The sequence below is a fragment of the Dunckerocampus dactyliophorus genome, chromosome 18, assembly GCF_027744805.1.
Source record: "Dunckerocampus dactyliophorus isolate RoL2022-P2 chromosome 18, RoL_Ddac_1.1, whole genome shotgun sequence".
NCBI classification, from domain to species: Eukaryota; Metazoa; Chordata; class Actinopteri; order Syngnathiformes; family Syngnathidae; genus Dunckerocampus; species Dunckerocampus dactyliophorus.
The window spans coordinates 17,495,218-17,521,269 of NC_072836.1; the positions used below are offsets into that span (position 1 = coordinate 17,495,218).

A 26,052-nucleotide genomic window follows, 5' to 3' on the forward strand; every position below is an offset into this window, starting at 1 on the left:
AAGTTTGCAAATGCACGTCAGGAGCCTGATATCACGGAAATACAGCCTGCAAATACAGCCTGGAAATACTTGCCTGAGTGGCAAGTAATAACTTACATAAAGCGGACTTGCATGTATGAAAAATCAGGTTTTTGTGCACTTTACATTTAACCCTGCCAAACAGTCTGGCCCAAAGTCAGCTGGTATAGGCTCCAGCCCACCCATGACCCTGATGAGGGTGAGCTGTCTAGAAAATGGATGTTTGGACTCGTTATATAATAAAAACAATAAAATAGAAAAAGATTCAATACAAAAAAATATGCTAGTTATTCATCACAATTTAAGTGTCCTGAAAAGCATTTTAAATGCAATATTCAGCATGACGTGGAAAAATATGTCATAAAGTAAGTACGTGAGTCCTGAATCCCCAAGAAACGATAGGGCACTCACTGTCTTGGGAACTATACACAACGATTCCACTGCAATGAGCTCACGTGAAGTAAAATGTCATTGGTTGACCCATATTCTAAACGTCCTTCCGCAGCTCCTATTGGTCGACGCGTTTGTTTTGCCCTCCCACGCGGTTCAGACTTCCCCCCTGTGTTGTGTTTTCATAAACAAACCACATTTTTCCTCCTTCCGTGAGGCCGCTGTTCACGAACCTGACAAGCTGCCCGCTTTGTCGAATTTATCTGTCTTTTTTTTCAACGAAAATATATATATATTTGGAAGCTCTACAACGTTATACTCAGAGACTTGTGTCATAAACAGAGGCTGTCTGGACTCTTCATTGTCCGAGACGTCAACGCGTGGTCGACTGCCTCATCGACCCTTTTTGACCGCCTCATCCCGATTTATCTGCTTTTTTGACACTTTTATTTGCCCACCGTGTGTAGGCTGTGAAGAGTCCTGCCATTGGGAGGTAAGTGGGTATAAGCTGCAGTGCGCATTTGAGCGGCTGCATTGTTGTGACAGGCAGAGCTAGCCAACTTGCTAGCACACAAGCTAGGTCTGAGCTGGTGGAAATCTGATCAGGTTACTGGAGACCCGGTGGTGCAATATCATTTCACTAAATTAATCTTGGTTACTGCTTGCATTAGAAATCGAGTGGGCTGGTGATAGTTTTGAAAAATATTTTGTGTGTACTGGAGTAGGATGGCATGGCGAACATGTCCGAACATAACTCCGTGTGTATGACCATACTTTCTTAGAGGTGTCCAAAGTGTGGGCCAGGGGGCAGTTTTGGCCCACAGCTGGATTTTTATTGCCCCTGCACGTTTTGAAAATATAATTAATTAATTACTAGATTGCCTGTGACCCTCATGAGGACAAGCGTTATAGACAATGGATAGATGGATTGGTTTTAGCATCTTTGCAGTGGCCAACGGGGGCTATGTGCAACAACATCTAAACGCTCCAAATAATCCAATACAAAACACCATAAAACACACAAATTTTCAGCAACTTGATGGAACAAAACTGAGGATGGCCAGCATGAAATGGGAGAGAACCACTGAACGGGGCTAAAGGAGCATCTCTTACCCTTCTCAGATATGGTGAAGCTGACAAAAGCCAAGACGTTCCAGGCCTACCTGGACTCCTGCCATCGCCGCTACAGCTGTGTTCACTGCCGCGCCCATCTGGCCAACCATGATGATCTTATCTCCAAGGTCAGCTGCCACCCTTTTGTTGCATTTATCTCTTCACGTGCCTCACAGGATCTAGGGCAGTGCAGCGCTCTCCTCTTAATTGTTTATATTTTTAAGAAGGACGAGAAAAGGCATACAATACTGTGTTTTAATATCCTTTTCACAGCAAGCATCTAACCATAGTACTATAGTACCAGGATTAAAGAAAATTCTAAACTGATTTCAGAGGGTTGAATTGCAGACTGAGAAAGAACATTGCATTAAATCACACATTACATTGCATTTTGTTGAGAATCTGGATACAGATTAGAATAGATTTGAATCACTGTCCACATCAGTGGAATAATTGAACCACCATCCTCTATGAACCAGGAAGTAGGTTGCAAACTAACAGACTCCATTCAGTTTTACTTTAGTGAACAGGTCAGCCTTGACGGAGGTCTGCGCTCTACTGAGAGACTTTTACATATTACTTTATATGACCAACAGTGAGCAAATATCATTAGCATGATACGATATTCTGTTTTTGTTAAGGGTGTCCCGATCTGATATCGGATTATATTGGCCTTAAGGTGAGGTGTGTTAAGAAGCAGCATTATGATGCCATCTACTGTGCGGAGTTGCAACGACAAGCTACACAGACAGTCCTATATAATGTGTTAGCAAGGGCAAACAGGTAGCTCCAAATCTGGGCAACGAGTTTTCGATATAAAAACTTTGACCTAAGTATGAACATTCTGACACATCCGTGCTCACCAAGATCAGCAGACAGGTGGAACTGGTAGAACAAGACTGACACAAAACATTTAAAGGCTCAAAGATAGTCTGGAAATCTCTTCATGATGATATTATACATTTTTTCTCTTTGTGTCTCGCAGTCTTTCCAAGGAAGTCAAGGCCGAGCTTACCTCTTCAACTCTGTGTGAGTAATTCTGATTTACATTTGACTTTGTGTTACACGAATCCTTGCATTAACCACCCTCAAAAGTTATCTGATTAGACCAGTTCCATAGGTGGAGTTGACATTTAATTTATCCAGCATATTACTTTTGAATGAGTCCCGTTATAGCTTCCACAATTTCCCAGTATCAGACATGTTGACACAAACCTGATAAAAGTACTGATAATTAGATTTGTGCTTGAGTGAACCTTGAAGTCAGGAGTTAGCCAAGCTACTGCCGGGTTAGTAGGTCAGGAACAACACTGGCTCTGACCTGGAGATATGAGGATATCAGCTGCAAATAAATGTAGTTTCAGTATTTCATTTGTTGAACCCTTAAATATTTCGTAATTTCAAGATTTCTCGAGTACGAGCGCATCATAAACATTCCTCCCTTCTTGGTGTTTGGTTTCAGGGTGAACATCGGCTGTGGTCCTGCAGAGGAGAGGCTGCTGCTCACAGGACTTCATGCAGTGGCCGACATCTACTGTGAAAACTGCCATACCACTCTGGGCTGGAAATATGTAAGTGTACATACAGTATATCCACAGAGAATGGTCAGGGTAGTAAATAATAATATATCTGTCCTTCACATCCTTGATCATTTTTTTGTTTGTTCACACAATGAAATTGTGAATTTATACTAGAGATGCGTGATATTGGCTTGTACCAATGTCTGATACTGTCCAGCACTTACTTAAGACACCTTACACCCCCATATAAACAGTAATCCCTCGTTTATCGTGGTTAATTGGTTCCAGACCCGACTGTTGTAAGTGAATTTCCGAAGTAAGATTCCTTATTTATAAATGGAATATTTTCATAGTTCGAGCATAGAAAACCTGTTTACAACCTTCTAAATATGGTGTGTAACATGATCAGAGTTCTTTAGACATGAAATAACACCCGTGTAGTCATCTTTGCAGTCATATTACCCAAGATAGTTGACAAAATAAAAGTAAATAAGCCATTTAAGATATAAATAAGGCTTGTGTGTGTTACTATAAATGTGTTATAAAACCTTAGTGTAGGACGGACAGGAAGTGATGTCGAGGATTCACAGTTGAGTTTCAGCTTTGCATTGGTAACGGCCACAACAGTAGCTTGTGTTTTATTAATATTATGATTATTATATAATTATTATTATTATTGTGCCTGTTATGAGATCATTCAAACCAGCAATAAAAGCCTGTTGTTTCGGCAATCGAGTCTGGTGCTTGTCTCACTGAACAATTACTGACATCCAGTGACCAATGTATAATAAATACTACATTCACTACATCGTCATAATGCCTTGAATTTATATTTTAGTTCATTTAGACATTTTTATGCTTGAAAATGCTTAATTTAGACAAAAAATAGGTAACATTGGCTTAAACTGGCATATTTTTGGACTACTTATAAGCTGTATTCAACCACAAAACAACATGATTTATTAATTCATGTATTTTGGAAAAACCATGATAGTGAAACCGCGAAATTCAAAGCTTGAAGTGGCGGGGGACGACTATAATTCCAGCCCATAGACATATGGTGCTAGCAAGCTTGTTGCTGTGTGGAGCACGGTGTAGTTTGATGGGGTCTCACTTGTGCACCCAAATCATTATCAGCAGAAAAACCAACACCGATATGACCCAATATGACATTTTTAACCCAATATCGCCAGATAATATTGGTCGGCCGGTATTAACAGACAGCCCTACTTTATTCACAACACAGCAAAATTGCTCATATTACCGTATTTATTGCTCTTCATAATAATACCAATCACTCAGGATGCATTGGAAAAAATGTAACTGGACTTTTCTGAGCTATCTTTTGTAATTCCTTTTTTCAGGAACAAGCCTTTGAACTGAGTCAGAAGTACAAGGAAGGGAAGTACATCATCGAGCTGTCCCACATGATAAAAGACAACGGCTGGGACTGAGAGGGAAATCTACACCATACTCCATGACTTTTTTTTCAAAGTTGCATCCCCTCATCCTAGCAGGGTTCCAGTGTAGCTTCCTCATCCCGCATTCGAGCCGTCGCTGTGCCACACTTTCACTGTCTCTCTCTGCGGCTTTGCCACGAATAGCATGTGATGCCTTATCTTACTCATTTCTCCGTGTGTTTTCCAGCAGCCGCAACACATTTTCTGATAATGCAATCCCAATGGCTAGTTGTGCTCGGGGCATGGCGTGAATGAAGTGTTGGGTTTGTGTGCGGAAGAACTCACGGGCACGTGTGTGCATATTGGAATTTTAAGTGTGTGTTTTGAGGGATGAACCTCTTATCAGTGATCAATAAAAAAGAGTTGCTAGGTGGGGGGCAAGGCAAATAATGATGACCTTCTTGCAGTGGCATTCGGGTTTTTTTTTACTCCCAAGTTTACAATTCCAACGTAGATCTGGCCAAAATGCATAGAGAATGCAAGTGAACTGAAATAATGAAGAGCAGGGGCAGAGCTTATTTTTTTAATGAATTGTGGACATTTCAGGTTTTATATAAGGTCGGTGATACTTTGCCACAAGCATACAGGATGTTGAATTAGTAATGGTGATGACCATACAAGTCATTTTAAAGGAGAACTACATTTTAGTGTGTGTGTGTGTGTGCGCTTGTGTATTCAGCTCTGTGGGAAACTTGTAGATTAGACCTAGGATTGTCAGTACCAGATACTTGCATTTGATGATTAAGTTTTGTGTTCTCCCAAGACCTGAAGTTCAGCTTTGTGCTTGCAGTGTGTGCCGAGATGGTTTTCGCTGCACAATTAGGATATCCACTACTTGCTGACATCCTCGAGATCTATCCTCTACACGTTTGTGTATAGCGTAACAATGGGACGCCCTCACAGCTACATGTACTCAATCATGTTTGAGCAATGTGTGATTAGAATTATGTAGCATATTTATGGTGATTTTTTTTATTATTATTATTGTGTGCTTCTTTTCATTAAAGTATACTTTTTACTTTTACTCTTTCATTAAAATGCAGTGTCTGTAATGTGTGGTGCTGCTTTTTCCTCTTGCTTTTACCATGTATAGAAATTTGAGATCCCATGCTTTCCGTATTTAAAGTAGTTATACTGTTTGCCCTATACAGGACATTTTTTTAAGTGCGTGGTGTACCTAAGTTAATTTACATAAAGAGTGCATTGATCTACTACACTCTTGGGGTGATACTACTCTCTTCATAGACTAAAAAATATATATATTTATATTATGAGGACACTTTGGGACAAATTAAATTTAAGGATTTTTATTCATAATTTATAGTGTGTGATTGTATAACGAAGCTCAGTCAGAATGGACATGCAGATTTTGACATGCTTTTTGGCACGTTTTGATTTATTTTCAGTATTTTAAACTATGTCACTAATGGTATGCAAAATATAGGCAAAAATTTAGTAATTAAAACACTTACAGTATGTACATTGATGACTGAACTGCAGGTAACGCACTAGCTGCAGAATATACCACTGTCTAAATGGGGTACAAAGAGTTAAAGTAGTTCATAAAACGGCTGTAACGTAGGATGTCCATCAACACTACCCCAGTAAAATATTATTATATACAATTATTTTACATCGCATGAAATTGTCAGTAAAATACGGTATTTTCATAAGGATCGCGTCAAGCACCCCCGAGTCCGTGCAAGATGGTTCCTTCCGATGTGGCTGATCATGTGACTTTTTCCGTTTCGCCATTTTCCCCTTCTGCACCGGTCCTCTAACCCGCTGTAGCCTGTAGCCACACTCCGTGTTGAAACCTAGCCGAGGCTGACGGTGGTATAAAGGACAACGACAAGATAACCGTCTCCCGTAGCTGCTTGGGCCCGTGAAAAGTACGAGAATGTCGTCCGAAGAAAGCCCCGAGTACTCGCCTTTCTTCGCTGTGATGGGAGCCTCCGCGGCCATGGTGTTCAGCGGTAACTACAGCTGCTTCTTCATTTGACATTCGCTGCACTGGTTAGCTTAGCCTTTTTATCATAAAGTCGGGATAAATTGTAACAGAAACGTGATGACATAAGAGCGGCCGAATAAGAGGTGGTTAGGCGGTTGCTTGTCATTAGGCGTGTTGTAACCGGCCCCGTCGAGCGGGCGAACCGCCACCAGCTGATGCTAGCTGGGCTGTCATCCGTTGTAACGATCTTTGATGATGGCTGCCGCCTGGTGACGCAGAGGCCATGTTATAAATTTATATAGATGGACGAATCCCATTTGTAATACGACTGTATTCCCACGTGAAGAGGAATTACGCGCAGTATAGACTAGTCTGGTTTTGTCTTGATATGAACGTGTCACAACGAAGGAGAACACCATCCATCCACAAGGTACACCCAAGTGTGTCACATTGCAAGTATGCCTCATGATGTCGTTTTATCACCACTGGTTTAATTCAACTCCTGCAGATGTTTCGCAAGAGAGCTGGCAGGTGATCTTTAGTGGAGTTCTGCCATGTTTTGTCCGAGATTGGATTTAAACATGCTCGAGGGCCACAATATTAGGTACACCTGTCCAGGAGCTGGAATGCAAGAACCCTATCATTCATTAAATTTCTATATCGCTTGTCTTCATTAGGGACACGGGTGAGCTGGAGCCTATCCCGGCTGACATTCGGAAGGAGGCGTATACACTGGACAATCATTCATACTCACGTTCACACATACTGACAATTTAGAGTCTCCAATTAACCTAACATGTATGTTTTGGGGATGTGTAAGGTAGACGGCCTCTTGATAGAAACCACTAACCGGCCAGAACTTTATCAAACGCCAAATATCGTGTGGTAGATACCTCAGCACTTAGTCGGTATTACCACCACAAATCTTGTTCAATTTATTTTTAAGTTCCCTACCGGAATAAACTAAACAGCGTAACAGCTTTTAATTCATTGTCAAAGTAATTTAATAAAGTGTTTGACCTGCATCTGAAATGAAGACCACCTGGGTGTAAATGTAATGTCTTTACAACAATAGAACTTTAGTGGTGCCGCACGATGCACCCGCAACACTTGGCTTCATGTTTGCCATTCTTGTAAGCAAAACATCCCAATACATTTTTTTGCCACACATCTTTCTGGAAAGTATGTAAATTATCCTATAAAATTTAGGTATCTATACAATGCTCATTAACAACATCACTCATTCATTCCACAGCAGGTTAGAAGAGGTTGGGTTGTATTCATTTCTTCCATTCCTGAATTTTCACACTTTTAGTAGACGAGTTTCATTAACTGGTCTTCACTAAGGATGGGGCCGAGCCAATCTCGTGTTCCGATACCACCTGCTGAGATTTTTGATCCATGAGCCAGGTCTGTGCTTCTTTTCCTGAAATGTAATGTACTGTGTGTGCACCACACGCACACAAACACACGCACACAAAGTGCTCCACCTGATGTGTTCACAACCACAAAAAGCAGTCATACGTCACAAACTCTTACCACTACACAGCACAACACTACTGGGTGGCTACAATGCCATACTTGCCTGTAGAGATGAAGAGTGTATCACAGCCTCCTATAAAATTAATGATAATGTAAGGACCCGTACGTTATGTGTGATGTTCCGAGTTCTGTGTTGTCCGACTGTCTGTGAAGCCGTGAACGTGTCAGGCTTAGCACTTCTGTATGTGTGCACGCAGCACTGTGTGTGTGGAGACATCTATATTCGCCGATAGTGTTCTTGCTACATTTGCTGATATTCTTTTGTTCTGGTGTCAGGTTCGAATCGGTAGTAGAAAAAAATGTGGATGGGTGCATCCCAAGTCTTCTCCACGACATGTTTTAAATGCAGTAAAGCAAATATGTTAAGACAAAATGATTGTCAAAGCTGATAAACCCAATAAACTTTGCAGTCATAAACATTTATGGCATTAGATCAGTCAAAATGTGTATGTTTAAGACTGTCCTTTCTAAAAACAGTATTCTAAATTAACAGGTACGACGCTGCTTTCTTCCACAGCTCTAGGTGCGGCGTATGGAACAGCGAAGAGTGGTACGGGCATCGCTGCCATGTCTGTGATGCGGCCAGAGCTCATCATGAAGTCCATCATCCCTGTGGTCATGGCGGGTATCATTGCCATCTACGGGCTGGTGGTGGCCGTGCTGATAGCAAACAACATCTCAGAGAGAGTCACTCTCTACAAGTAAGATTAAACTCGGGCATCTGCAGCGGCATGTGTTTTACACAGGAATGTTGCATACATAATACGTCCATGCTCCCAAGGTCATATGATAAAAACCTGAGACGTCAACAACACAACAAGGATTGAATTAATTGAAGATGTGTTTGGACTTTCTTTCTTTATTTGATAGTGACAGTTCAGACAGACAGGCAAAAAGAGTTTTGGCATGGCCACACACTTTGCTGTGACATGGTGAGTCTTTAACTGCTTGGCCCCTTAATGCTGAATGAAAAATACACATGGCTTCATGCAGTCTGGAGTCCTTGCTAATAGCTTGGCAGTGTCATAGATGATACAAGAGCGCCCAAATAATAGTTGAACACACATAATCTTGATAAAATTGCAGCATCCTGCCCCATGACATGTTTTGTTGTCGTTCATCAAATGACGCATGGAGCATGTTAGTCAGGGTAAGCTGTTTACGCCGCAAGGGAGTAATTTGTGCTTTATTATATTTGATCAAAACTATTACTTTGTCCTCAGCAATATTTTTCCAGGCGACACAAATATGAAATTGCTTTTAGATTAACATTTTCAAATGACGCTGCACTGCAAAACGTACACTGACTGGCCACAAGATTGAGCCCACTTGTACAATCTGATGAGATCCACTACAAGGACGTATAATGACATCAGCCTTTACCAAGATAGTAATGCTCGCTTTTGATGTATTCACTTAACGGTATTTATTAGAGTCGAACCGGTTTAAGTTTACACCCCTCGGACTGACTGACTCACATAGGCATAAACTGTTGACATAACTGAAAAACAAAAACTAAGATTTTTGGTTTGTGCCTAACAAATGTGCAACATTATCTCATGATTAAACCGTCTTTAACAACCACCAAGTTATTGATCCGCCCTGGTGGTTAAGGAAAAAACATTCATTTCCTGGGCTCCATGTAAGTCTGCACTCATTTTCAAGATAATGTTCACATCATTGTAGATTTAATACCTCATTACAGTAATCCCTTGTTTATCGTGGTTAATTGGTTCCAGACCTGACCGTCATAAGTGAATTTCTGCAAATTAGGGTACCTTATTAATAAATCGAAAATGTTCATAGTTGGAGCATAGAAAACCTGTTTACGACGTTCCTAATACATTTTTTTAACATTATTTGAGCCCTCTAGACATGAAATAACACCCCTATAGTCACTTTTACACTCTAAACCATTTAAGACATAAATGACTTGTGTGTGTTACTATAAATGTGTGGGGACCTGAATGAGGGATGGACAGGAAGTGACCTCGGGTGTTCAGAGTTGAGTTTCAGCTTTGCATGGGTAACAGCCTGTGTCATGATTATATATACAGGTATATATATAAAATATTACAGCCATGTAGACATGAAATAGCACCCAATAGTCACCTTTACAATCATATCACCCAATATAGTAGACATAATAAGAGAAAGAGAAATAAGACATTAGATATAAATGAGACACTTGTACGTTAGCACTAGCAGAGTTTCTTGTTCTTTATTTAGTTCCTGTTCTGGACATTACTTCCTGAGGTGGCTATAGTCTCATCAATGTAACATTACTGACACCTAGTGACCAGTGTAGAATACTACATATTAACACCGCATCTTTGAATGTGTCTTCTGAATGCCTTATATTTGTATTTGAGTTTATTTAGCCGTTTGTCCTCACTACGGTCACGGGTATTCCAGGTCTCTTTTCGGTTGAGAGGTGGGGTATGCCCTGGTCTGGTCGCCAGCCAATCGCAAGGCACTTTTGATAAAACCATGATAGAGTGGAGCTGCGAAATTCAAAGCACAAAGTGGCGAGGTATTATTGTATATTGAAGAACAGATGTGTTCCTATGCCGGATCAAGTCAGATGTGGTACAGTATGTCTGTATGCGGTGTGTTTGTTAAGCAGAGTTACAATGCCATCTACTGTGCAGAGTCCTAACGACAAGCTACGCAGATACACAGGTAGCGCCAAATCTTTACATTAAAAAAAAAAAAAAAAGCTAGCACCAAATCTATTTGTGGTGGCTGTCACAAATAAGCGACTGTATGGAAAACAATGATGCTTTCGTTTTTAGGCTTACTTTGCATTGAATACTACAATACGACATAAAGGAACCAAGTTTTTTTTTTTTTTTTTTTAATAGAAATTCGCTTTTGGTCTCAAATTTTATGTCTGGCACTTTTTAATTTACCGTGTCATTAACGGTAATGACGCGGTAGACCAGGACTTGATGAGTTGGTCGACATAGACGGCTTGTCAACATAAATGGATTTGCTTTATTTGTAATATTTTTGTTACCTTACATTTGTCCAGCCTTGCAAACTACAAGCCCCATAATTAAACATATTGTTAAAGTAATACCCCCAAAAATGAGCATTACTGTCTTTGTAAAGTCCGAATTGTTGATTCAGCTCTGGCATCTCATACGATTGTGCAGCAGTGCCTAATGTTTTGGCCGACATGTGTCTGTCAACTGTCAGCCTTGCTTGCTAGCTTGTTCCAAGCACTCAGGCAGCACAAGCCTCGTCTCTGCTACCCTGCTGCCAATCTGCTCTGTTCCAAACCGGCATTTGTCACTTTTAAGCTGACACGAAGGGCACCCCCGTTGACTGGCTACATTTTGCCTACGTTGTCACCTTGTATTATTTTTCTTCCCTTCACCAGGAGCTTCCTGCATCTAGGAGCCGGTCTGAGCGTGGGCCTCAGTGGTCTGGCGGCCGGCTTCGCCATCGGCATTGTAGGAGACGCCGGCGTGAGAGGCACTGCCCAGCAGCCCCGCCTCTTTGTGGGCATGATCTTGATCCTGATCTTCGCCGAGGTGCTGGGGCTTTACGGCCTGATCGTGGCTCTTATCTTATCTACAAAATAAGCGTGTGCATTGGCACCAGTTCATTCATTCCACATTGACGCAGCGAGAACAAATAGATTTTCACCAACTTCCATGACACCAAGAGGGCCTGACAGGATGGGATGGCAAGCGGAAGCGTGTTGCCCTTGGACCTGGCAGTTTAGTCATCAATAGTTGTGATCTGTCCAAATTGTTTAAAGCCATCCAGTTGTGTCAGGTGCGGTGTACAGAGCGGGCATGAAGATGTATTGGTTGTTGTGGGATGATGTGTGGACAGTCTGCCTGATTTTGTCGTCTGATCTTATCCTGTACAGTGGTCCAAGCGTCCCTCCACCCCTTGTAAATGTCGTAAATCAGTCTGTGCTGTGAGTATCAACGTTCTTTGATTTCTCTTTCAATGGTGGTTTTGTCACTCTTATCCGACACTGCCGCGGAATTGTGCACATCAGTATTTTTATTTGACTTTCATGTTCTTTTTGGGGACCATTTTTTTTTAATCGCAGCAGTGAAGAGCTGTCAACATCGTTTCTTTTTGCTATTTATGGAAAGCTTTGAAGATTTTGACATAATGAAACATGTCTAAATGGAATAATGTTTATGGAATACCCTATATACATTAAAATATATAAATTATCTGTGTATAGTTAGAGTAATTGCACTGTTGGTAATTGTTCTAAGTGCTTGAAATTCCTCTGGATGTAGTGTGATTTATTAATGGGGGATGTCCACATGTTGATATGCGTTGAAAGTGTGCGCGTGACCTGAGTGCATCATGTGTGCAAGTGAATTTATGTTGAATATGGGATCCTCAAACACTTGTTAACCTGTAGTGCTGCTGTCTTGATTTTGTTTGTTTTAAGATCACTGTTCAACTGTGCTTGTCAGATTTCCAAATAAAACTCATCATCCTCCAGAACATAATGCTCAAGCTATTTCTCTTTTAAGAAAGCAAAACAAAAACAAGCTTATATCATTTTAGTGCCTGTGGCAGTCAGGCTCGTTAAATGGATTCTATTGGTTAGTGCATGTAGTTTATAGGGCACACCTGTCAGTCCTTCTGTTTTCACCGGGAAACTACTGTAATTTGCCCTTCTTTTTCATTTTAATAGTTTCCCGTAAACAAAAAATCCTCCCTGGGTCTGCCAGAGCAGCACATTTTCCAGTCCGTTCGGGTAAATTCAGCGTGACACCTACTGAAGGCTGGGGTGTCAAAACTTTTTCCACTTAGGGCCACATCCTCAGAAATAAAAGGACGCAAGGGCCACTTTGAATATGCTAGGAAGTTATATACTCTTAAGTTAAAAAAAAATGCATCTCAGCTTTGTGATTTAGGAGAGAAAGCCTGTTTTTAAATTTCCCAAATATTGAAACTTTCTTCTGAAATAATCTACGTAAATTTTCTTTCCCATGACAATATTACCTTTTCCCCAACCTTATTTTCTACAAATGACAAATTACTGTTTTGTTTGTTTCTCATAAGATTACAACTTGGAAAGTTTTCGGTAATATTTAAACTCTATGCTCCTAAAAATTGCATCATTTGTTCTCGTAATATTACGAGTTTATTTTTACAAATTTTGTTTTTTTTCTTCAACTCTTTGTTTTACAATTGTAACTTGTTCCCTGTAATATTTTAACTTTATTCTCTTAAAATTACTGCTGATTTTTCCATTTTTGCTGTTTTGCTGTGGGCCGCACTTTAAACACTAATGCTGTAGGTGGTCAAGTCAGACCTTCAAAATAAAATAAGCCCGACAGTCGAGTGGATTTAATACTGTATAAAATATTTTTTCCTAAATCATAAATATAATGCACTTCCTGGTAATTCAGAAACCCCAGAAAAGCAATGAACTTTACACAATAACGGGAGGTGTAAGGCACAGATTGACATCAGCCGAGTGACCTCAATTTGCACAAGTTGTGACAGTAAAACAGTTTCAATCATGTTAATAAAATAGTACTGTAGGTTGCAAAGTAATAGTTATAATTACTACTAGTTTTCTTTTCGTTTTCTTGTGCGCTTTTCTTTGACGACGCGACGTGACCAGTAAATCACTTAAAATATGCATTAAAGGCACACATTTTTAAACAATAAATAACTAGGCTAACGATGAATGTATATTGATGTTGTTTAAATATAATAATGGTAGTTTAATTTTATGGGGACGATCTAAATACTTAATATTTTAACTACCATTGAAAACTTCCGGAAAGTGGTGACCTTCATCCGCCTGCGTGTAATTGTTTACCCTCACACTGATGAAAGTAGGTCACAGAAAAATAAGACATTTACAGTCACGCATTCCTTCGTCGTGTATGGACTTTCTGGGGATATGTGCCTTTATTGATTTTTTTTTAAATTTACGTGAGGATATATTACCAACAGGCAGGTGGGGATGGTGCTACATTTTTATACTAACATTGCAATAGCAGCAGCTCGTGAAAGCTAACTAGCTAGTTCATGCTAGGTCTGCATCACAGACACATTGTAACGCAATTTTCTCGCATATCGTGCATTAAATAAACTGGCAAGAGAAGAAAGAGCTGTTCATAACTGTGATCATTTAATTAAAAATGTTCTAAAGCCAATATATTCCCATGTGCTATAACTAGCTAGCTGGCGTTAGCTTGGCTGGATGATTTATGGAAACAGTCATCACATGTCATCGAGTGTCACGATGCTGCAGTCGTCTTAAATTAAATTGTACGGAATGTGGACGTAGATAACTGGCGACATTGTTTTGACGATAAATATATTTGGTAGATAAACTCTATTAGTGATGTTTCTGACCTGAATTACATAGAGTGAACATGAATGAAAGTCATTTGGGTCATTTTTCACACCTTTTGAGTTCATTAGACAGTTTTTGGACCTTTATTGTTCTTCATTTGTCATTTTTAACTCATTTTGTGTTCATCCGACAGCTGCACAGATGCAGTTTGATGCCTTAGCATCTGGATTAAACTTAGTGTGAAGATCCTTGTTGCGGACATGTCCAGGCGAGGTAGGAACAGCCGCGCTTGGCGGTACGTTTGGGGTGGAATACGGCGAGATGCTGATGCAAGAGCGCTGGTCTTGGCGTCTGAAAGTGATGAATGGGGCTACGACCGCCTGGAGGTTAGTGCATAGCGTGCTTTTTGCCATCAGCTACTACATTTTTTCAGTGCAGTTCCAATTTTTTCTGACTTCTGAAGTCTCTCCTCCTGTGCTTCACTCTCAAGTACAGTGATTCTGATTCCGAGGCAGACTATTCAGCTATGATGGTCCCGCCGGTCCCGAGTGCCGTGCCCGTGACGGGAGAGTCCTACTGCGGCTGCGACTACCAGGCGGAGACCATCCATCATCGGCGAGGTTTTTACCAAGTCAAAGGATGTCACTGTGGAGAGGATGATCAAGGTAAACTTGATCTGCATCCTTATTGTACTCCTACAGGCAGGACTAGAGTTATACTAAAAGATTTTATTGGAGGAAAACTTTTTAAATAGTCTCAAATATTTCCGTCTTAAATGTTTGGACAATTTTAGAATTTGACTGGGTTTGGGATGACAGCAGCCGCTCGACAGCAACTTTATTGAGCTGCGATAATCGTGAAGTGAACTTCCACTCCGAGTATAGCTGTGGGACAGCTGCAATCCGTGGCTCCAAGGAGCTGGCGGAAGGGCAACACTTCTGGGAGATCAAGATGACGTCGCCGGTGTATGGAACAGACATGGTGAGCAGCGGTGACCATTTTACTAAGTGCTCATCAAGGTTTACACCGATGTGACTCTGTACAGATGGTCGGGATCGGTACTTCCGACGTCAACCTTGACAAATACAGGCATACGTTCTGCAGCCTCTTGGGAAAAGACGTGGACAGCTGGGGTCTTTCTTACACTGGTATGACCCTCTTTTCTGGATTAAAAAAAACAAAAGTTATATTTAAAGTTGCTGATAACTACTGTAAATGTTCTTTTTGACAGGCTTATTGCATCATAAAGGCGACAAGATGAACTTTTCTTCTCGGTTCGGACAGGGCTCCATTATTGGGGTTCATCTGGACACGTGGCACGGCACACTTAGGTTCTTTAAGAACCGCAAGTGTATAGGTTGGTATATCTATTTATGTAGTTAGCAGGAGTGCTGCAATCGATTGGCCACCGAACAGTATTGGCCGATTTCCGTGCTTTTTAACGCCGATCAGCTCCGCCCCCATTGCAGCTTCGAGCTTCAAGCCTATAGTGACCGTCTCCCGCCCACTTTCCCTTCACAGAGCCAAAACAAATATGTCTGCCGTGTGGGACTACCTGTCGTTGTGAGAGTGATGTACAGTAAGTTTTGCACCCTGCAAAACATGCCACGACTCGCCAGGGTGGCGCCTTAAAAAGCTTGAGTTTGGTGCGGCATATGGTGGACGGGCACTTGAAAGCTTCTGAAAGCCTTATATTTGTATTGTAGTTCATTTAGCCATTTTTATGCTTGAAAATGATTAATTTAGGCAAAAAATACCTAAACTTTGCATAAATATGCATGTTTTGACTCATAATAGGCCTTATTCAAACAAGAAACAGCATGATTTATTATTATTAGTCATACATTTTTGAAAAACTGATAGAGTGAAGCTGCGAAATTTGAAGCGCAAAGGGATTTCGCTGAACCCGATACTGTATCGGAACGGCCCCATTATTTCAACGATTTCTTGACATCACTGCAAACGGCATACTTAGGTACATCTCTTGACAGTATTATCTGTAATGTAATTCAAGTTTTTCGGTGTTTAGTATGCATACACGTGAATGAATGTCTCTTTTTTTTTGTCGTCATACTAGGTATTGCTGCCACAGATCTCCAAAATAAAAGGTTTTACCCGATGGCGTGCTCCACAGCAGCCAAAAGCAGCATGAAGGTGATCCGCTCCTGCTCTGCACCCACTTCCCTTTTGTACCTGTGCTGTGCGCGCCTTCGCCAGCTGCTGCCAGACTGTATAGACACCTTGGATGTCCTGCCTCTGCCACCGGGGCTCCGCCACCTGCTATACAACAAACTGGGTTGGGTGCTCAATCTCCATAGTGTCACCACAGAGGAAGCAGCAGATGTGCCGGAGCGCTCCCCGTGCATGCCCGTCCTGCCCTCGGCTGGGCCGTCTTCCTCCGAGAGCGACTCGGAGGGTTTCACGTCCGACCCCGAGGCCTGCCAGAGGAAGAGATGTCGCTGGACTTGACTTCCTCCACTTAAACAAGGCAGATGATACTGTCCAGTTTAACATTATGTACTTTCAACTATACCTGCCTCAGAGTGTCTCGGAGTATTGAAAGAAGTAACTGAGGGCGCGAATGAAGCAGCACGTGGCCAAGGTCAAGGTTTATTTATGTTTAAAAATAGATCATGCTGCCCCAAAGTGCTGTACAGATTAAAAAATAAAATGCTAGAAAACTTAAATTAAATAGCCAACATGTGACAAGTATTAAAATAGAATAAAAACTATAAGAACAAGTAGAACAATTAAAACATTCAATACATTAAAAAAAAACTTTAAATAGATAAAAATGTCTAAATTAGCTTGTCTTAAAAGCCAATGACTAAAGGTGCGTTTTTAGTGCTGATTTAAAACATCCCACACAAAAGCAGTTTTTATTTGTGGGCGGGGGGGCGAGAGTTCCATAGTGTGGGGCCTGCAACTGCAAAACCTCTGTCACCTCTTGTTTTTAGTCTGGTCCTGGGACAATGTAAAACAGACCGGTTCCAAGACCTCTGTGTTCTGGTGGGAGTGTGCAAAATCAGCTAATCACTTAAATAGGAAGGGGCTAGGTCATTTAGGCATTTCAAAACAAGCAATAAAATCTTTAAATGAATCCTAAAAGTAACAGGTAGCCAGTGGAGTGAAGCAAGCACGGTGTTCATAACTTTTAATCGTTTAACGTTTAATCCCTGCGAGCAGCCGAGCAGCTGCAATTTGAAGTCTATGAGTGGAAGACTGGAGAAGGCCAAAGTAGAGGCAATTATAACAGTCCAGATGTGTGGAAACGAGCACATGTAAGACCCTTTCAAATTGTTTTATGGGAAGGTATGGCTTCATTTTAGCAAGAGTCCTAAGCTGCAAGAAACTTGCTTTAATCGCTTAACTGACTTGGTTGTCTAAATTAAAAGAGCTGTCAAAAACACCAAGGTTTTTTCTACACGGGGGCGGCAATAGGATGAAAGGGGGCCCAAGGCACTGTTCATTTACCTTCAGAAAGTTAGTTGACAGCCAGGTTTTTAACGTTGTGGAGGCAGCTTTTTAAAGCCGTAAGAGAATCAGTTTTGGATTGGGTGGGTAGATTTATTTGGACGTCGTCAGCGAAACCCAGTGGCAACAAGTACAATAAAAAACAAGACAGAACCTAAAATAGAGCCTTGAGGCACCCCATAGCCAAGTGGGGATGTCTTTGACAAAAATGGACCAAGGCTGACAGAGAAAGCGCGTTCGGTTAAGTATGACTGGAACCAATGGAGGGCCGTGCCTTTAAGTCCTACATGTCTCTAGGCGGGATAAAAGGATGTTACGGTCAACTGTGTCAAAGGCTGCCGTCAAATCTAAAAGCACCAGCATGGCTGAACCACCAGAGTCTGTTATTTAAAGCAACTCTGTCTGCACGACTGTACCGTCGTCTTCTGTCATGCCATGAAAACGTCTTCATTCCAGTCAGCTTCCAAACCAGATGTGGGACAACTGTAGCAAAAAAGATGTTTACAGTAGGCGTGTGTTGCCATTGTTGAGTGGGGATTAGTGACATGAGGAAGTACTGTAGAGCGGGACACTGAATTGTGGTCATATTTTGGTGACCTGCATAAATGGGTCACTAGAAAGGTGAAATGCAGCTATGTTCTTTCTTATTGTCTGGTATGCAAATACTGTTCTATCATTCTTAAACTGCATTCTGTCACTGCTTCAGGAAGTGGGATAGGACTTCTTTTAGTGCGCTTGATGAAAATGTTCCAGAAGAATCCTTTTCTAATTGCGCTCATAAGCGTTACATTCAACTGCCTTTATTTACTGTTCAGTCATTCTCAGAATTTATAAAAAAAAATCGTTTTGACTGCATTGTTGTAGTTTTGCAAAGACTTTACTCACACGCCACTTCTTTTTTGAAGGTCACATTTTATTCGAAGTACTGACAGTGCTGCAGATATGTAAATTATTCCTCTTAGCTTGTTTGGAGAATCACTTGTAACCAGACTTAGTCCACATCTGGACCCTGCACGGTCATGTTCACGCCTCGAGGTCATCAAGAACACATGTACAGAGACTTAAGTTACAATGCAATATTTGTATTTTATGTGTTGTCTGTTACAGTTTAACAAGACTGCTGAGGCCTCTGAAGTGTTAACAATAAGAATCTTTCCCTGTAGATCCTGTAGTGTTAACCGCTGAGGTCATTTTGGTTGTCTTTTACATTAGTTGTCTATATATTGACGCATCCAAGCACTTTTTTTGTACTGCCATTCTATAGGACAAATGTAACCTTATCCCTTTACTACATGCTGTACTATTAATGTATTATTTAAAGGACTTTACTGGCTTTTTTTGACCCAGCATGACTTCCGGATGGAAATTAATGAATAAAGAGCATTTTCACCCTCAGAATCGATTGTTGTGATGACCGGATCTAACCTGCACAGTTTGGGTGCTATGTACATCTATCGTGATTCCGTCACTAAATCCCTTTACAGGGTCAAACCAACCAATCGGAATAGAAAAGCATACTGCTTCTCATGGTATTTTGGACAGCATTGCATTTTTATGATGCAAAGAAATTATAATTTAAAAAATACATTATAATGCAACTAAGACTAAAATCAGTAACCTGATAAAAATATTTAATCTATATATAAAATGTTTTCAACAAAAATTATATTTTTTGCTAATTAAGTGAGGATTCACACTGTAAACATAGAACAAAAATATATGGCGGATTATCTTTTGTTGTACACTAAAAAACTTCCTTAGAGCAAGAGATATTAATAAGGTATTTTTTTCAATATAATAAACTATCAGGCTGTTGTAAAATAAGGACGCAATGACACTTGGTCGCCGATGGGGGCAGCAACGCACAACACCGCGCCTGGTCTGTCCAAGAAGAAGCAACGTAACTACACCTCGGAAACACGTCACATGAATTCTCACACGGAACCTTTTGCGTTCGGACCAACATAACGGAAGTTGTATGCCATGTTTGCGGAGGTCAATTGAAATCGCTTCTTCTAGTCACAGTCTTTCAGGTAATTTGTTTATAGTGTATGTACGAAAGTAAAAAGCGCAGCATGTCTTTATGGGATGCATCCCACGCAATATCTAGTTAGCTAGCGGATTTGCATTAATTAGTATTATTCAAGTTAGAATAGACTGTGATGTCATCTTTCCACACTTGCAGGTGTGTACCACTTGCTGGTCGTCGCGGAGCCATGGTGAAGAAAAAGAGGCTTCGTCTCATAGCCGAGATGGCTCGCAAGATCCGAGCCTATCGAGAGCTGAAAAGCCGACCGCGTGATTCCCAGAAGTACGCCCTTGACTATGAGACCATGAAGAGGCCCCATACGGGGAAGATGCTACCCGTGCTGGCTTGGCAGGATGTCCGGCGAGAGAGCCGCCTCTTCTCACTCCTGGCCGGTATGAAGATGTTCGGTGTGGGCCGCATCTTCACCCGGAAGTCGTGGCTGGAGGACCACACAGAGCCCAGTTATTGGAAGATCACCAAAGTTAAGGTGGACTACACATCTGAGGTAAGAGCGGGTGGACTGATTTTTTGGTAGACACTCTCAGTGAAAGGACGCTGCATATACAGCACTGTATATAATACACCTGTTTATTGTGTGTTCTAGAACATGGATCATGGCAAAGCCTGGGGCATCCTCACCTATAAAGGTAAGTCACCATCTTAACTTCAAACTCTCTTGTGATACAAGAGGTTACTTTTTATACTTTTAAAATATTTTAAAAATACTCGGCTAAGCTAAAACCAGACTATTTTACATTTCGAAGGAAAAGCAGAGAGTGAGGTCAAGGAAGTGGACAAGGTGATGTACCATGACTGGCGCCTCATTCCTAAACACTTTGAGCAACAATTCAAGGATTTTGTTCCTCTCCCGGAGCCTCCTGTGCGCTATGTCCCTTACCCTCCGCTGCTCCGTGCCATGAAGCTGGCACAACACAAGAAAACAGAAGGCAGTGCCCTGGCAGAGGAGCCTCTGCTGCCTTTAGAAAGAGATGTTACGCTCACAAAAGACTATTTCCAAAGTCAAGACCAAGGGAAGAAGGTCAGAGAGGAGACGGCGGTGTGACATCCTCAGTTGTCTCATGGAAGGACTTTTATCATAACTCTCAGAACTTCAACCTGTTTCTGTGATCAAACTGTGTCTTGTCAAGTGTTATTAAAGCTAAGAGAAAGCACTGTGAATTGTTTTTGTCTCTGCTCCTGTATGGACGTGACTTCTTCTTATGTCTCATTATAGTAAAAACATCTTAGGTATTTGTTAATCACCAGATGATGTTTATGCACCAATCATACATAAAAAAGGTTTAAACGGATGAAAAATGATGAATGATTTGGTCACTTGTAAGGCTGGAAATGCAACTTTCCAGAAAAAATTTGGAAGTATCCAAATTTGGACTATTACGAAAAACTTATGTGGGATAATTTATACAAACTATTGTTTAACAACACACGACACACAAATGAACATTTTGTTTTGCATGTGTAGGCATAATTAAGTTGTTTCATTGAGCCAGAAAATAATGCTGAATTCAAAGAAATTAATGTTGTGGCAATTTTGCAAATATCCAGTTTATTCCTGGGAAATTTTGCAGCTCTACTCATGTTTTATATGCTTCACTACACTTTCTGTCATACATATTATGATGGTGAAATACATCATAATAATTTATGTATTTAAATCAGACACATTTTAAGAAAATGTTAGCAAAGCAATGACGTCAGAAGAGGCTCAATACCACGTGAGCTAATAAACATGAAAGGTCCTGGAAGATATACAAAATAATAAAACAGAATTCGGGCCTGTTACCGTATGAGACTTGGATATTTTTGTATTTCCTACACGTCTGGTTTAATCTTTTCATTACGTATAATGAATTAATATGTTAAATATAGAAATGACGACAGTTTTCGTGGAACTAGTCAATTTACGTTTATCTTGCTATGAGGACCCTTCAAGTACCCGCGATTGAGAAAAGTAAGCGCGTGTCTCCCTCAAGTCTGTGTACGCCGTCCTGATAGCCGCCATGATTTGCTTCTTTCTCTCGCTATTTGCTCAAGTCTTCCAGCCAGGTTGGTGGTACATTTGTTTATACATTTAATTATGTCCACGTTTGCTCGTTTACTGCGGATGATATGCTCGCAGTCGACGCCAATGAAAGCAGGAGGTGTATGGCACCGGTAAAGTTAGCACCGTTGGGGAGTTACCAATGCTAAGTAGACGCTAGTGGTTTTTGTAGAAAGAAATGTGCGTTAAACATGTTTTCGCATGCTATTTACGTGGTTAAATAATATACTTACATGTTTCCCTTGACTATGCTAAGTGTTATGTCTTGTTACTCTGTCTTAAAAAAGGCCACGACTCTTTATTTGAATGGACTCTTCCGTCCAATGGGCTGTGCTGTATTATGGCAGAGCACAGTGCCACCTCGTGGCAGTGTGAAGGCTAACCGCTGCAATGGACCCTAAAAAAAGGTCACCTCCAGATCTTAATGAAGGTCAAGTCTTGCTGGTTAAACATGCACGAATTCAAGAGTCTGGTGAGACAAACATACAACAAGTTCAGCCTGTTGGTGACTATTTTTTGGTCATTTTCACATGTAACAGTTTGCGTGGATTTATTATGATGCCAGTGTAAACTGCATGACTGACAGTTGTTTACATGCAAAAAAGGGCATCACTAACATCCATCCATACATCCGTTTCCTATAGCTTGACCTCATTAGGGTCGCAGGTGAGCTGGAGCCTATCCCAGCTGATGTTGAGTTTGCAATAAGTCAGCAAAAATAATGTGTCAGTCTTTAGATGAATACAAACAGGAACATCCTCTCTTCCACCAGGCTGGACAGGTGTGAACGAGCGCACCTTTATTGCCATAAAACCAGACGGCGTGCAGCGGAAACTGGTGGGTGAAATCGTGCAGCGCTTTGAGAAGAAGGGATTCAAACTGGTGGCGCTCAAACTTGTGAAGGTACATCAAGAGAAACCACTTGTAGAGCTTGGTGCTTCCAAGACTAACGTATATGTCTGACTCTCAGGCATCTGAGGACCTTCTCCAGGACCACTATTGGGACCTGAGGAGCAAGCCGTTCTTCCGTGGACTCATCAGCTACATGAGCTCCGGTCCAGTTGTTGCCATGGTGACATGCTTTTGTTATTGTCTCCTACAAGCACAAAATAGAAATTGCAAGTGGTCGTTGGGAGACATGGTGGTCTGCTTTCTGAGTACAGTCTAGGTGCCCACTGAGCAAGGCACCCCCACCAAATATTGGTGCAAATACAGACCGTTTTTAACCATTCCCATTCCACAGAATAAATATATAAAATATTATATCTATATAATGTATATTTATTTAATTGTAGTTGCGTATCTGTTCAGGTGTGGCAGGGTCTCGACGTGGTGAAGACCGCACGCAAGATGCTGGGCGAGACCAACCCGGCTGAGTCGCTACCTGGGACCATTCGAGGAGATTACTGTGTGGACGTGGGAAGGTAAAACCGCTTGACGCTCTGCCCTCGACACCAGTCACTCAAGTCCTCATGTTACTCATTTAAAGGTTGCATTTTATACTGTTCAACTATTTTTAAGCCTCGGAGGTGCCACAGTGTGTTTCTGCCTTTAACGCTAATGAGCTGTGTTGGTTTCCGAGAGCGTGTCTCCACGAAGCGCTTTTGTGCACAGCATAGTTGTGTGAGGTAGTGCTAACATTATTCACATTTTAACAGCATCATCATGCTAGTTTATTGAAGAAAAACTTAAATCTCCTATGTGTGTAGCTGACAGTAGAGCCCCAGGCTTTATTTTAAGATATGCAGCAAAGCCTGCTTTTTTTTTTTTTTTAAACGATGAACTTATGTGTGGTCACAGGAACGTGATTCACGGCAGTGACTCTGTGGTGAGCGCCCAGAAGGAAATCTCTCTGTGGTTCAGGCAGAAGGAGCTCCAGCACTGGGAGAGCAGCAGCAACCCCTGGATCTACTGAACACTTTAGACTTGTGTGGCGCTTGCTGGTCATTTTGGTGTCATCGTGAGAATGGAGCTTGGCGGACTTTGGCTGTAGTCACTTGTAACCTCAGCCGAGGTGAACTTGCGAGGAGCATCTCTGGATCTGGCTTCATTTCTACCCTAGAAAAAGGTATTTTTGCACCGATTTTGAGGTGAGTGCACTAAGCAACGGGCTCTACAGCCCACCAGCTCAGTTATTAAGCCTCATTTAGATTCACTATAAATGCTATGTTTTAAAGGCAAATGAAACTTAGGATCCCTAAATATTTAAGTGTATATGTCTAATTTCTAGTTTAACAAAAATGTTCTTGTTTAACTTGGGCATGTTTTGGATAGTTCTTTTAAAAAACTGAATACATTTGACACATAAGATTTTGCCCTATGTTAACTTCGATAATTATATGCTTTCTGAATTTGCACAGCAGCAAGTGTCAATTTTTTGGAGTGAAAAAGGAGCTGAATGTCTAGAAAAGCTTTTTACAAGTTCAAAGCTGTATGCCAGCGTTTGCCTTTTGTGCAGACACACATTGTGCTTTAAAGTGTAGAATGTCCATAAATGCTGCATAAATGTAGAAATACATGTCAAACTACTTTGCAAGCAACAATCCTGCCCAGTTAAAGTCTCAATTGTTGTTGCCAATACGTTTTGTTTACATTGGCATTGACATATTAAAATATTTAACTTTTGATGCGATTGTGAGATGCGCGCACACACACACACACACACACACACACACTTTATCAGCACACGTCATATGTTTAATATTCAGTCCACACAGATCAATGCATGAATGAACATAGTGAGCAAAGAGGATGGGCTTTGGAGTGTTAGTGGACATTTACATTGACCCTGTACACACAGTGACAACACGCCACCTGTTTTATGTCATCTGAAGCACTGCCACGGCCTTCTCATTGACATTGTTTCTTCTTAAGGTACTGACTAGATAGGATTTCATTTTAATATACCTTCCATTCACTTCAGCAATTCCTTGTGGATAAAATATCAGGGATTGGCTTCTGATGGCAACTTGAAATGCAATCTAATGAATGAACCCCAAGTTTCTGGTACATACATTTTGGGCTTAGAGCTGCTTTGAGAAGAAGTCCAGGTTTATCAGAAGGAGCTGGGGATGATGCAGGACGATTGAGGTAAATATACTGTAGAAGTAGGTAGTGCGTGTGCTTCAAGGGTGACTATACCACAGATAAGAGGGGTCGGGTTACAAGGCTCACAATGATATTTAGAATGCTGTGGAGGGGACAGCATGGCAGGCAGTTGGGAATTTACAAGCCATTAAAGTTAGGTGACGGGGGCACGAGGGATGATGCACAGCTTGTAATGTTTCTTTTTTCCTTCATTTTTAGAGCCAAGGGAGAACTTTTACATGACCAGGGATTAATTACAGAGTGGCTTGGGCGGGTGGGGGGGTTAATTCAGAGCAGAAGAAGGGTGTCACTCGGGTACGTAAGACACCTGCCAGACGATGATGTGACTTCGCTCTGCTTTGCACAAAGTAGGTTTGGCCTGCGAGGCTCCATTACTCTCGCCTTCCTCTGTCTCCTCATCCTCACCGTCCCCTGAAGGCAACACAAAAAATAATAATCTTCTCAAAGCATGATACATCATTTCCACATATGATGATATATGGATTTTCACTTCCAATTTAGATCACGGTTGCAGCAACAACAAAAAAAAAAGTGCAATTTTGAGGCAAATCTTATCCACGTGTACAATTTGGTATTTAAAACGTTAACGCTGTAAATGTTAGCATACTCCTGCATAATCAACTGATTGTCATTTGCTCATTTTGAAGATAAACTATGATTTGAAAGACTTTGCCGGTCATGCAGCTTGGCTCTACGCCGCTAGAGGGCACTAAACTTTCACAAATGTGATGTATTGTAGTATTGCCGAGTGACCACTGGAGGGCAGTGAGCAGTCGCACAACCACCAAGAAAGGGAAGAAACAAGCGGAACATCACCTATTTGAAACTATAAATATAAACAGTAACACTGCATGACCTCAATCTTTTAAGCTTCAAAAGTGTGCATAATAGATCCAAATAGTTTAACATTCAGTCTTTTTCTGCTGTAAATGGTAAATAATTCATTTTTCTAAAGGTAGCTTGAATAGAAAGTTGTTTCTTGGTGCTATATGCAAAGGAAAAAAGGCAACAGGTTTGAATCCAGCAGAGGGCGCTGCCTCAAGTCAATTTAATATTTTCCAGCAGCAAGATGCTTTGACAAGAC

General features: G+C 41.1%; 6 protein-coding genes across 24 annotated transcripts in view; 5 read left to right on the forward strand and 1 right to left on the reverse strand.

The window, feature by feature from the left end:
• The first annotated feature begins 578 nt into the window (after positions 1-578).
• Positions 579-5,553, forward strand: ypel3 (yippee-like 3). The gene is made up of 5 exons (XM_054759494.1): positions 579-901; positions 1,531-1,649; positions 2,507-2,550; positions 2,984-3,092; positions 4,406-5,553. Exons 2-5 carry the CDS (start codon positions 1,533-1,535, stop codon positions 4,493-4,495), a joined length of 360 nt encoding a protein of 119 aa, XP_054615469.1. The 5' UTR covers positions 579-901; positions 1,531-1,532; the 3' UTR covers positions 4,496-5,553.
• Positions 5,554-6,251: 698 nt separating this feature from the next.
• On the forward strand, positions 6,252-12,453 carry atp6v0ca (ATPase H+ transporting V0 subunit ca). The gene is made up of 3 exons (XM_054760155.1): positions 6,252-6,477; positions 8,512-8,695; positions 11,380-12,453. Exons 1-3 carry the CDS (start codon positions 6,402-6,404, stop codon positions 11,582-11,584), a joined length of 465 nt encoding a protein of 154 aa, XP_054616130.1. The 5' UTR covers positions 6,252-6,401; the 3' UTR covers positions 11,585-12,453.
• Positions 12,454-12,650: 197 nt separating this feature from the next.
• Positions 12,651-19,155, forward strand: spsb3a (splA/ryanodine receptor domain and SOCS box containing 3a). Its single transcript, XM_054760154.1, has 7 exons — positions 12,651-13,953; positions 14,489-14,681; positions 14,786-14,960; positions 15,089-15,276; positions 15,341-15,443; positions 15,527-15,652; positions 16,373-19,155. The coding sequence occupies exons 2-7, from the start codon at positions 14,556-14,558 to the stop codon at positions 16,762-16,764; spliced, it is 1,110 nt and encodes a 369-aa protein (XP_054616129.1). The 5' UTR covers positions 12,651-13,953; positions 14,489-14,555; the 3' UTR covers positions 16,765-19,155.
• A 496-nt stretch (positions 19,156-19,651) lies between these two features.
• Positions 19,652-20,977, forward strand: mrps34 (mitochondrial ribosomal protein S34). The gene is made up of 4 exons (XM_054759814.1): positions 19,652-19,802; positions 19,955-20,303; positions 20,403-20,445; positions 20,563-20,977. Exons 2-4 carry the CDS (start codon positions 19,986-19,988, stop codon positions 20,859-20,861), a joined length of 660 nt encoding a protein of 219 aa, XP_054615789.1. The 5' UTR covers positions 19,652-19,802; positions 19,955-19,985; the 3' UTR covers positions 20,862-20,977.
• A 746-nt stretch (positions 20,978-21,723) lies between these two features.
• On the forward strand, positions 21,724-25,927 carry nme3 (NME/NM23 nucleoside diphosphate kinase 3). The gene is made up of 5 exons (XM_054759204.1): positions 21,724-21,865; positions 22,633-22,763; positions 22,831-22,932; positions 23,172-23,284; positions 23,661-25,927. The coding sequence occupies exons 1-5, from the start codon at positions 21,820-21,822 to the stop codon at positions 23,773-23,775; spliced, it is 507 nt and encodes a 168-aa protein (XP_054615179.1). The 5' UTR covers positions 21,724-21,819; the 3' UTR covers positions 23,776-25,927.
• Positions 24,536-26,052, reverse strand: part of mapk8ip3 (mitogen-activated protein kinase 8 interacting protein 3) — a 30,190-nt gene continuing 28,673 nt past the window's right edge. For all 19 annotated transcript variants that reach the window (XM_054759202.1, XM_054759194.1, XM_054759187.1 and 16 more), the window contains one exon: positions 24,536-25,379. In XM_054759202.1, coding sequence (XP_054615177.1) covers positions 25,255-25,379 — 125 coding nt within the window. In that variant the 3' untranslated portion in view covers positions 24,536-25,254. The remainder of the gene's footprint in view (positions 25,380-26,052) is intronic.

Bases quoted from the DNA above. Each gene is read 5' to 3' on its own strand.
- ypel3 (XM_054759494.1), top strand. From the start codon at position 1,533: ATGGTGAAGCTGACAAAAGCCAAGACGTTCCAGGCCTACCTGGACTCC. The intron at 1,650-2,506 runs GTCAGCTGCCAC...TGTGTCTCGCAG, and splicing joins ATGATGATCTTATCTCCAAG to TCTTTCCAAGGAAGTCAAGG. The intron at 3,093-4,405 runs GTAAGTGTACAT...TCCTTTTTTCAG, and splicing joins CCACTCTGGGCTGGAAATAT to GAACAAGCCTTTGAACTGAG.
- atp6v0ca (XM_054760155.1), top strand. From the start codon at position 6,402: ATGTCGTCCGAAGAAAGCCCCGAGTACTCGCCTTTCTTCGCTGTGATG. The intron at 6,478-8,511 runs GTAACTACAGCT...TTTCTTCCACAG, and splicing joins CGCGGCCATGGTGTTCAGCG to CTCTAGGTGCGGCGTATGGA. The intron at 8,696-11,379 runs GTAAGATTAAAC...TCCCTTCACCAG, and splicing joins GAGAGAGTCACTCTCTACAA to GAGCTTCCTGCATCTAGGAG.
- spsb3a (XM_054760154.1), top strand. From the start codon at position 14,556: ATGTCCAGGCGAGGTAGGAACAGCCGCGCTTGGCGGTACGTTTGGGGT. The intron at 15,444-15,526 runs GTATGACCCTCT...TCTTTTTGACAG, and splicing joins CTGGGGTCTTTCTTACACTG to GCTTATTGCATCATAAAGGC. The intron at 15,653-16,372 runs GTTGGTATATCT...TCGTCATACTAG, and splicing joins TAAGAACCGCAAGTGTATAG to GTATTGCTGCCACAGATCTC.
- mrps34 (XM_054759814.1), top strand. From the start codon at position 19,986: ATGGTGAAGAAAAAGAGGCTTCGTCTCATAGCCGAGATGGCTCGCAAG. The intron at 20,304-20,402 runs GTAAGAGCGGGT...TGTGTGTTCTAG, and splicing joins AGGTGGACTACACATCTGAG to AACATGGATCATGGCAAAGC. The intron at 20,446-20,562 runs GTAAGTCACCAT...TACATTTCGAAG, and splicing joins GGGCATCCTCACCTATAAAG to GAAAAGCAGAGAGTGAGGTC.
- nme3 (XM_054759204.1), top strand. From the start codon at position 21,820: ATGATTTGCTTCTTTCTCTCGCTATTTGCTCAAGTCTTCCAGCCAG. The intron at 21,866-22,632 runs GTTGGTGGTACA...CTCTTCCACCAG, and splicing joins TGCTCAAGTCTTCCAGCCAG to GCTGGACAGGTGTGAACGAG. The intron at 22,764-22,830 runs GTACATCAAGAG...TCTGACTCTCAG, and splicing joins TGGCGCTCAAACTTGTGAAG to GCATCTGAGGACCTTCTCCA.